Genomic DNA, 11344 nt, shown 5'->3' with positions numbered 1-11344 from the left:
AGTCCCGCCGCCTCCCGGCGCCCAGAGGAGGCGCGGAGGAGCAGCAGCATGGCCCAGCTCGGCGGCGGCGTGTGCTGCTGCTGGGGGCTTGCCCTCCTGTGGGCGGCGGCGGGCCGAGCAGGTGAGGCGAGCGGCGGGGCGGAGGCCGGCCCTGAGAGGGCGGCAGGGGGGGGCCCCGCCGCGGCGGGCGAGAAGGGAGGGAGGCAGCGGGGCTGCCCCCAGCCCCGGGGGTGCCGGGCGACCGGGAGGGGCTGTCCCGCCGGCGGAGCCCGGCTCGGGACTCGGCGCTCGGCGCGGCCCGCCCCGGGGGACCCGCCGCGCTCCGCGCCTCGCCTCGGGCAGCTGCGCCTCCTCCGCGGCTGGCTCCGGCGGGAAAGGCCCCCCGTGCCGCCCTGGAGACGGGTGCGAGGCGGCGAGGGGCCTCGTCCCCCGGCAGTGTCGCGGCGGTTAAACCCGTCCCCCCCCCCCCCCCCCCCCGCCCCGGCGGGACCCCGCAGGGCGGGGAGCGGCCTGGCGGCCTCCGGGGCTTGCCCGGAGATCACCTGAGAAGCGGCCGGCCGGGGTAGGCTCGGCCGTGGCGGGCTCGGCCGTGGTGCCTCGTGGGCGTCAAGTGCTGGCACCCGGTTCCTGCATGCCTTCGGAACGACTTTGCCGTTCCTGGCACGGGCCAGGGGATCCAAAGTAAGAGTCTGACAGATGGGAAGGTGCCTTGGGCACCCAGCGGTGCTGGGTTTTAATGTAACACACACACGCGGAAATCATTTGGGATGGACACCTCGGTTGGGTGCTGTGGCCTACTGCGGGCTGCAACCTGCATCTTCAACAGAGTTGTAGTGCCAGCCTGTGGGTGTAGGTCACCGTCTGTGTTTCAGAATTTGTACCTATGCACGATCTCATGCTTTCTGAGTCGAGAAACTTGTGTTGCTGTTACAGTAAGTAATTCACCACTCTCTGATTAACTTAAAAGTTGAAGTTGTTTTCTATGGTACAAAAATCGAAGTTGTTTTTTATGGTATAAGCACCACTTCATGCTAATTTTGTGCTCACCGTTGCCTTTCATCACATATTTGCACAATATACTTTTCCAGTCAAAGTTGTAAGGCTCAAATTAGGGTAGTTGAATAACTGAAACTTTTGTAACACTTTTGGTCTTCCTCTCTTGACTGAGAGTGCTTTCCTGTCTCCTGATTCTAGAGCTTTGTTCTTGCTCAACTTCAGGGCCAGGTTTGGATGCCAGCAGAGTTTGGCAAGTGCCATAATGGTGCATTTTGGTGAGCTCCACAGTTTTCCATAGAATCTCATCTTCCTGCTTAAAAGTTTTGAGTTTCTGCTTGGTATGTTTGAGAAACATTACACCTGTCTGTGGACACACGCTCTGATAGCTAACTATGTGCTAGCGAAGATAGGCCAGTCAGGTATGAACATAGGATTATTATTATTGTTTTTTTCATTTCAAAGTATGAAACAGGTTTACCAGCAACTGGAAGGATAGGGAAAGGAGTCACTAAAGAAGGGAGTTTAAGAAATGCTGAGCAAGCGCGGAGTACGTTAAAGTGAAGCTGCCTCTGGAGGGTCAGTAAAAGTTAGTGACAGACAGCAGCCGTTTAGAGCAGAATGCCCATTAGAGAATTCTGAATACCATTTGTACTGATGGTAATAGTAGGTTGTTGTGGAGCAAATCTCAGCAGGAGAGTATCTCCCTATTCTGCTACTTTCAGTGAATTCTGAAGATCCTAAGGGCTAGATTCAGTGCTTATCTTCTAGGAAATTCCTAGTTAATTTATTAATTGCCACAAAACAAGGAGAGATTAAGGTAACGGTTGTTTTAATGTCCAAAATGTTACAAGCATCTCACTTTGCCATTGGTCCTACCTCATCTTGGAGGCCTTCTTTTCAAACCTTATCTGAATTGGCAAAACCTTTTACTGTACTGCATTAGCAGGACTGAAGGAGGGGTCGGCTGTGAATCATGCAGAGGGAGTGAAAGGAAGTTTGGGGTATAAAGGTGGTTTCAGCTAATACCTGACTGATTCCTCACATCATAGTTCAAGTACTGGGAGAAAACTACCAAGTAGCAAATACAAATGCCTTTAGGCTATTTAATGGTGTAAACTTGGCCTTCAGCACTGTGAATTGTCTAGATTTTTTTTTTTTAATTGGTTCATTGTTCTTTAGCATTTTGAACGCCTTGAAGGTTCTCCATCATGCTGGTTGGAAACTGTTTCTAGAGAATTTTACTCTGGTAAAAATGACTTAAATTTGGGGACTATGAGAGGAGTGAAGCTACTTGTGAAATTATTTTTGTTTCCTCTGTGGATGACCTATACTGGGGACCTGCAAGTGTTTTGGCAAGTTTTCTGCATCAGCTGAGCTTTACCAGTAAGTGTCCTTGTGAACATGAAAAACATACAAGACTCAAACTCCTAATTTATAGTTCACATTTGAATATTGCTTCTCTCTCATGTAAGCACAAATCAGGGGATTAGGCTTCAAATAATGACAGGCCTGTTAGAGGCAAATTGAAAAATTACTTAGACCTGAAATGTATGAGGAAATAGGGTGAATTAATGCCAGTAGAATAGAAAATGCAAATACCTTATATTCAAGGAGAACAAGAAAGCATTTACACCTTTAATTGAAAATTACTGGGTTTTGTGTTAAGTTCTTGTGTGGTTTAAGCTAATCTCTAAAGAAGTCCTGAGGTACTTAACATTCATTTTGTAATGGATTCGAATCATAACTGTACTTTGAAATCTCAGTTGTACTTTAGAGGTATACAATCTTTTTAAACAGTTAAAAGGATGGTTCTAAAATTTTTAATGGGAAGATGGGACAAGCTCTATCAAATTACAAAACTGAACAGAAATATCAGATGCTCCTTATTATGGTTGACCTGAAATATTTAAATACTACACTGTCCTAATATAATCTTTACTATTGAACATTAGCTGTAGGAGAGGGTATAGTGAAAACAGGAGATGTGCAACTTTGTGCTAGGTTTTCTGTGTTTCGAAGTTGTACAAAACTAGTTTTTGGTGAAACAGTAGAGTGATACCTTCCTTATTTAGTGGAAAGTGTATGGGTGGAATCAATGAAATACATTTGAACACCTCTACAAAAAAAGGCTTCACCTTTGAAAAGCCATAGATAAAAATTAGTAGTTAAGGAAGCCAGTGGTTTTCCTATTATTAGGAGATGCTCACAGTTGTTAACTTAATTTGGCTTCTTGCATGCAACCTAAGCAGTGCCTCATTGCTTGTGAGTTAGCTTGTTTCTCAGACTAAGGAAAAATATGAATGTTAATTCTCACCCCCAAACCTTGTAGCTCTTTCATCTGCAATAAAAAGGGAGTTCTGTTAATTTCTCTAATCAGAAAGTCCAATAGCCTATCTAGATATATGTATGTTTTAAAAACAACTTATGACTGGGAAAGCATAAGGAAAAGCAGCAGTACAGCAAGATGGCCCAATACAACTGCTGGGGTAAGAGATGCTAGGGCCCCTGCCTCACCCTCCAGAAATAAATATAAAAATGCCAGAATTATTCAAGGGGAAGGGTCCTGTTGTTGCAGGACACATATGGGATTGTTTGGAAATGTGCAGTTGCTTCTTGTATATCTATATTTCATGTTATACTTCAGTTCCGGATGGTTTTCTTGTCAACAGTAGTGCTGCTAGTTTAGATGAACACAGATTAAATTGTAACAGACTGAGTGATAGCAAATGCTTTGATAAGCTTGTAGTTTTAACTCCATCTGTAGCAAGATAAAGACTTGTCTTCTAAATTATAACAATTACTGTATGATTATATATGTGTTCCTTGAAATAAACATAGCAATTTCATATGTAGGTATTTGACACTTTAGACCAGGGCAACTAGATTTGCAGAAACTGACATGAAAATTAATGAGGTGAAATGGGATGATGAGTGGATAAGTTGGAAAAAAAACCCCCCAAAACCAGTAATGGGAAATGATCTTTTCCAGCATCACTGTTAAGCTGCATCTATTGCAGCTACCTTGATTCTGTTCCTCCAAAGGCTTCTCCAGGTTTGTTGCAAATTATCCTGTAATTTAATGTTTCCCCTTCTCTCCCATCCTCTTCTAGTCTTGGTTTTCTTCAGTTTAAATTTGTCATATAGTGAAGCTGGGGCAGGGCAAACTCCAAGGGTAATTTTAAAGTTTGTTCTGACTTTTGAAAATAGCTCTGCATGTTTATGCTCTGGCAGAGCATAAAACAAAGAAACACAGCCTGCCGTGTTAGAATACCTGTGTTAGATCAGTCTGTCTGGCACCAGCATCAGCTGCCTTTTAAAAAAGAAAGCAATGGCTGTTTTGCTTTAGGCAGAGGAAAGTTTCTTTGACAAACCTATTTAGTCTGTGGGCGCTACTAACAATACCCAGCTGCCCAGTTCCTCTTGACTACTCGCCACCTCTCTGGAGCCTACTGAAGAGATGGGAAGATCATCTTTTCCCCTACTTTGTTCTTGCTCTTTTTACCTATTCCTCAGCTGTCTTTGTGTACTGGGCACATGGTCTGTCTCTCCTCTGCCCTGCAGTGGGCTTCTTGGTTGGAGTCAGCCTTTCCCTTTATTGCTGGATAGCTTAGTTGTGTTCTGCACTGCCCCCTTGGAGCACTTTTTCACAGGACCTCCCTTTCCCTGACCTCTTTGCTTATGTGAGCTTTAGCTGTGTAAGATGGCCTTTGGCTCTCTTCAGTGATGACCCTTATCAGCCTGCTCTTCTTTTTATAGATTTTCAGTCTGAGTGATTCCCATGTTTACCCTTAAGCTAAAGTAGCAGTTACCCCATGTATTACTAGAAGATAGTTAAGGAGACAACAGAAAAGTAAGATTATAGCTGCTTGAAGAGTTATCCAGAGTCTGTCATGTCTCAACCCTTTAAATAGCCTCAGTACCTGGCAGACGAAAAACATGTTTTTAAACACTCTGTTCCAAGTCCCTGAAATGACTTAATCTCTAAGTAGAGACTCATGTAAAAACTTCTATTCATAGAAAGAGGGGGGGGGGGGGGGGAGACCAATTCCTTCCCCATTAAAATTCTGTTCTTGCTAACGCTTTTCCTGTCCATGTGAGAAGTGTCTCTAGTACATCATAAAGACTGACATAGGGGTACAAAGTCTAGCTGGAGGCCAGTAACTAGTGCAATATGCCAGCGGTTCAATGCTGTTCAGCATCTTCCCTAATGATCCGGGTGATGGGGTAGAGTGTACCCTCAGCAAGTTTGCTGATGATACAAAACTGGGAGGAGTGGCTCATACATGAGGTGGTTGTGCTGCCATTCAGAGAGACCTCAACAGGCTGGCGAAATGGACTGACAGGAAGCTTATGCAGTTCAGCAAAGGGAAATGCCAAGTCCTGCATCTGGGAAGGAATAACCCCATGTACCAATATATGCTGGGGGGCTGACTGTTTCGAAAGCAGCTTTGTAGAAAAGGGCATGGGGGTCCTGGTGGACGCCAAGCTGAACACGAGCCACCAATGTGCTGTTGTGGCAAGAAAGCATAACTGTCTTCTGAGCTGCAGGAGCAGTGTTGCCAGCAGGTGGAGGGAGGTGATCCTTCCCCTCTGCTCAGCGTTGGTAAGGGCATGCCTGGAGTTCTGGGTCCGGTTGTGGGCTCCCCAGTACAAGAGAGATCTGGAGCTACTGGAGAAAGTGTGGCAAAGAGCTATGAAGGTGATTAAGGGACTGGAGTATCTCTCACGTGAGGAATGAGTGAGAGAGAGCTGGGACTGCTCCACCTGGAGAAGAGAAGGTGCAAGGGGGATCTGATCAATGTGTAAAAATACTTGGGGTGGGGGGGGGTGTAAAGAAGATGGACCCAGGTTCAGTTCAGTGGTGCCCAGTGACAGGACCAGAGGCAATGGGCACAGACTGAAACACAGGAGGCTCTCTGAACATTAGGAGATGCTTTTTTACTATGACGGTGAGCAAACACTGGTATGTGTTGCCCAGAGAGGTTATAAAAATCTCCATCCTCAGAGATACTTAAAAGCCATTTGGATATGATCCTGCGCAACTTGCTCTAGGTGACCCTGCTTGAGCAGGGCGGTTGGACAACATGACCTCCAGAGGTCCCCTCCAACCTCAGCCATTCTGTGATTCTCAGTAAGAAACAGTTTTAGCTATTCTTGCTGGAACACTAGGAAAGAACAGTTTTCTGGCTGTTGAATGACACAAATTATTTCTACAGTCTGGTAAAATGGATGAAAACTGGCTTAAAGCGACTGAGTAACTGCTATGTCAAAAAGTGATCAGTTGGTGAAGGAGTTTGGTTCTTGGAAAATGTTTTTGCTTTTTTATTGAAATAACTCATGGCTTTTCATAAAAATAGCTTCTTTATGTTATGTTTTAGAATACTGAATAAAGTGAGTGCACTTAATTTGAAATCATACTAGCTGCTTAATCACAAACATTTTACTTGCAGCTTTTTGAAGAGCATTAAGTATTGTGCTGGCATTATATTGCCTTTTTTGTAGCACCATTATCATAGTATGCATACCAAGTATTTTGTGTGAGATCATACAGAATTAGATCTAGCTCTCTATTTTGCAGCTGTTATGGGCATGATGCACAAAATGAATTGTTGTGAGGAGTAGTAACCAAATTGTAGTTTCTTTCTATAAACTGGCAGGACTAGTTGCCACACTGGGGAAGGATCGGGGAATAAAAACATTACTGGTTTCTCAGTAGTAAGTGTTTATAAGCTTAGCCCTTAAACCTTTTCAAATAATTCTGGGAACTCTGACTCATGACTTTTGAACTCTTTTCACTTGCAATACTATAATAGTGATTTGATCAATTGTGAATAGAGATCTGATATAATCAGGTCCCATTTTAGGGAAGGCTGATTTAGAGTTGTAGGGGTTTTTTTGGGTGTTTTTTTGTTGGTTTTTTTTATGTTTGTGTTTTTTTGTTTTTTTTTTGGAAAGCAGTTTACCTTGCTCTTTGTTCTTCAGCTCAGCAGGATTAAAACCCAACTAATGAAGAATGTTTCTTAAACAGCAGTCCAAGCAGAACTCTGAGCAGTCTAGTGCCCTTCCTTCCCATTCACTTCACACTTGTGATCAATTCTATTCCAGCTGGGTGATGGGGATTGTGCATCTTACAAAGGATTGCATACTTGTGGTGCTATTGTCTTTAAGCTTGTGATCCACTGAGTTCTAGTGCTCCTGTTTGGTAATGCCGCCTCCAGGATTAGTTGCCCAGAAAGACAGTTTCGAGGACTTTTGTAGCCTTTTGAATCTTTAGGTGGAAAACAAAGTCAACAGTAATTTGTAATCCCTTGCAGTTGCTAAAGTCTTCTAAAGTTACTTTCAATAAGATTTGTATAGATTTTCTGGTGGGCCAGGTAAGGAAATACTTTCCTGAATTTTATGTCAAGACTCAGCTGTGTTGGAGCTCTATACTGAAAGAGTTGTAGATAATTTCCAGAAGAGTAACATGAAACTTTTTAGCTGTAAGCTTTTGTCTTGGTAAAACTCCAGTTAGTTCTCATGCCACTTTTCAGTATGTTAACATTAGTATTGCTTTCCATAGTAGAACTAAACCTGATGGAAAGCTATCAAATTAAATTTTTTTAAATTGCAAAAATACTGTCTTGACATTTCAATATTAGATAGGAAATACCTAGTCATGTTTGTTTGTTTCCCTTGCCCCCTTTCTTCACCATAGAAATCCGCTATGCAACTGTGTACTGGAATAGAGCTGAAAAAACACTTCAGGTCAAGAACATATTGGACAGGAGTGGAGATGCCTATGGTTTCTACAACAACACTGTACAGACAACAGGTTGGGGAGTTCTGGAGATCAGAGCAGGCTATGGCAGTCAGACATTAAGCAATGAAGATATCATGTATGCGGCTGGCTTCTTGGAAGGCTATCTCACAGCTCCGTAAGTACCTCAGGAAGCAACTCAACGTATGAAGCTTCCAGTGGATTTCTGTATACTTGTGAGTTGTTTGTTTGTTTTTTTCATTTCCCTTAATTCCCATCCATTTAAACTAACCATATATTCTGCAGTTGTGAGCTGCTCTTTTAATTAGTAGCAGGTATGAAGTACAGCATCTTCATTATGGGATCAAGATGTGTCCTCTCCTTCTCATCCTGCAGGCTCTCCTAACACCTTGGTGAGATAGATGAGTACTGTATCTATATTACTGATTAAGTAATGTAATCACAGAATAGTGTATGTGTAAGGAAGTGCGTAAGCCCTATGTTGTAAATAATAACTATTCTTTCTGCTACCCCTTTTGTAATCTCCCCAGCCTGTAGTTACATGACAGACCAACAACAGATGAGATAATTGAGAGCAGATCAGGCAGGGAGGCATGTTGCTAGCAAGGGCTGCAGGGCTTCTTTAAGGACCTTTTTCACCAAATGGTGTCGAGAAACTGCTTGGGAGCAGATGCTGAAACTTCACAGCATGGGGAGTTTAGTACCTCTTGGAGAAATTAAAAAAAAAAAAAAAAGCTGATATACTGATAGGCCTGCAAGCAGACTGGTGTGTGTCTAGAAGGGTCAGTGTACTCCTGAAAGCCTGTTGAAGAGAAGATGAGCGACTGAATACCTCCTGCAATGCAGATCTATGAAACTGTCAGAATTTTATAGTTGTTTTGAATCCAGAGCAGTTTTTTTTCTAAAAAAAAATAATCCAACCAAGCAACCAAAAAAAACCCCCAACCAACCAAAAAAAAACCCCCAACCCTATTCTTTCCTTGACTAAGTTGGAAGACAGCATTGCACTGTGACATACTAACTGGTAGGATATAGCTGGTGATATAGCTAAGAACATGACACATGGCTTGTTGAAAAAGGTCCCCCTTTTCCTCTATCAAGTTAGTCATAGGAAAAGAATAATTCCCAAATTCTGATGCATGGCTGGGGAATAGTTGGGAGATGCTTGTGATGGATGAAGTGACATGAATTTGGCTTCACCAGCTTTGCTTCCAGAACGCTAAAATAAATACCTACAGGCTGCGTTGAACAGGCCAGTAGGGGAAGGTTGTCTGTCGAACAATTGTCAGATATGGCTGCTGGACAAGATTATATTAATTTAATTAGCAAGACATTTTAAGATCCATTATAGTTCTCTGATCATATGATATGTTAATGTGACTCTCTACTAGATTTTGCTGGAGACACAGCTAGGTCTCTGGAGAGCATAAAGGAAATTCAATAAAGTAATAATTGTCAATAACAAAACACTTCTGAGGGAAAGAGTAAAGAAATCCTAGAGTTCTGAGTGCATAGCCTCTACTCCAGGCAGGAAAGTAAATGAAGTATATGAGAGGTCTGGATGTGTGGTGTTGGATTATTTGGCACGAGAAGTTACTGTTATGTGCTATTCAGTTTATTTAAACTACATATGGATCTGGGGGATGCTAGCATTACATTTAGAATATTCTTAAAATTGGGTATTGCTCAACACATTTTTTTTTTTTTTTCACTAAGGCTTTACCTAGGTGTGCTAATCTAAGAGGTTAAGCTTAAGCTTTGTCATACTACATGGAGACCCCAATCTATGGTAAACCCAATTGCATGGCAAGTAGCGTTCTAGCAGCAACAGCCTACACCCTGTTCCCCTTCTGCCTCCACAGGAGATTTGTGAGTCTTCCTGGCTGTCTTTTAAACAAACTTAAGCATATGCCCATTGCTTTAAACATGGTTTGAATGTGAAAGAGTGTCTGCAGGGACTTTATCTGATGTCTTGGTCTATGCTTAGGTTTAGGGGGGGAGTTTTTCCCCTTTGTTTTTTCCATGGGTGTTAAGTGAAGATTCACAGAAGTGAAGGTACTCACAAGTTACTCTGCTCAAGGCTTTTGCTTTCTCTAGGTCAGATCCTTACTGAAGCTGGTTCCTAGCCCTAGCTGTTGTTACTGCAGGGCTACCAACTCCAGCACCGAGTGACTTTTGTAGAGAAGTGGATATAGTAGACAGTAATGAACAGAGATCTTAAAGTCTGTGGAAGTGAAGTTTAGGGTTTGTATCAACGTGGAGAAGTAGGGTTTGAGACTTCAGCTTTTAAGCAAAGAGGGAAACTCAATTGTTTCAAAGGAGTTTAAGTGTGGGAGCTGGTTAAGATACAAAACCAGAAGTAGCCAAAGCCTTTCTTTTCTGAGGAAACTGAGAAAACCTGAAAATGCTTACTATCATTAAAATGACTATCAAATACTACGCATACCATCTGAATTTGGGTTTTGGCTATGTCTTTGCCCCATTGTACATCTATACCTGCAGTGGAAATGTATTTCTCACTGGAGCTTATGAATATAAGCTTTTCCTGTCAGGTCTTGTAAAGCTATTTCAGATAAAGAGGGCTTCTATTTGAATAAAGAATATCTAAGAATACCTATTGAAGATGTTCCAGCTAAGGAGCAGAGGTGAATTAGCGATGTACTCCCCTGTCCCTTGAGAAGATGGAGAACCTATTTCTTCATGTTTTAGCTGTATGACCTTGGTGGGTTTTTATTTAGCAAACTGCAACTAATGAATCCTCTTATACAGTGTTTGCAGTTTCCTGAACCACAGGAGTAGTGAGAACTCACTAAGTTTGCAGATATTAAGATTGCTCTGAGCTCCATTTCTCCTTTATCTTGCCTAGAGATTCACAGAATCCTAATTAACATGCAGGCAGATGTTCTTTCTTTGGGACAGTTACACAAGTCTTCTGAAGTAAAACCGGGAAACAGTCCTTCCCAATCTGTAACTCTATTCCCATCAGACTGCCTGGCCCATTCAGCCTGTCTTCAGGGAAGCTCTCTAGCACTATTGTGACTTAAGAGAAGATGTGTCTAACCACTCTCATTCTGCTCTTGCATCAGTGTCCACAGTAGTTGGGCACAGCTCAAACCTTCTTTTTAAAAACTTGGTAACAAGGGAGAGTGTAACAGTGCGTTTGGCTGTCATGAAGGCTTTATTTGCATCAACAGCCGCTTAGCTACAAGAGTGAAGATGCTAGTGTCACTTGCCTGTACAAGCACCACCTTGCGTGGCTTAGGCACAGCCCCCCAATGTGACTACATTGGGTATGTCTGGTAACTGAAGTGCCCTCTAGCACATTGCTACCTGTAGCCTGAACAACTCCAAGGAATCCAGCTGTCTCTCACATCTGTTTGTGGCAATGACTCCATGAAGTAGAAAAGACCCAAGGGGCTCTTTGCAGAAACCCTGAAGTCTTGCCAGGAAGAACTCTGATGTAGTGCATTATTAGGAAGGATATATTGCGAGCCTGATGCCAAGTTGAAGTACAGATTACTGCAGAAGCTCTCTAGTGAGCAGGAGCTCCAGCTTGACAGTGCCTGCAATTTGGACATCTCCAGGAAT

At 43.0% G+C, this 11344-nt stretch overlaps 1 protein-coding gene across 2 annotated transcripts in view; it reads left to right on the top strand.

Annotated features, from left to right (window-relative positions):
* Window positions 1-11344, top strand: part of PLBD1 (phospholipase B domain containing 1) — a 42129-nt gene continuing 30785 nt past the window's right edge. Inside the window, exons 1-2 of one of the 2 annotated variants that reach the window (XM_049792106.1) lie at window positions 1-121; window positions 7694-7913. In XM_049792106.1, coding sequence (XP_049648063.1) covers window positions 49-121; window positions 7694-7913 — 293 coding nt within the window. In that variant the 5' untranslated portion in view covers window positions 1-48. Of the gene's footprint in view, window positions 122-7693; window positions 7914-7937; window positions 8149-11344 lie in introns of those variants that run through there. The other variant, XM_049792107.1, reaches the window with a different exon arrangement.

The sequence above is a fragment of the Accipiter gentilis genome, chromosome 34, assembly GCF_929443795.1.
Source record: "Accipiter gentilis chromosome 34, bAccGen1.1, whole genome shotgun sequence".
NCBI lineage: Eukaryota > Metazoa > Chordata > Aves > Accipitriformes > Accipitridae > Astur > Astur gentilis.
The sequence above is the reverse complement of the archived record's forward strand: the minus strand, read 5'-3'. Positions and strand labels throughout refer to the sequence as shown.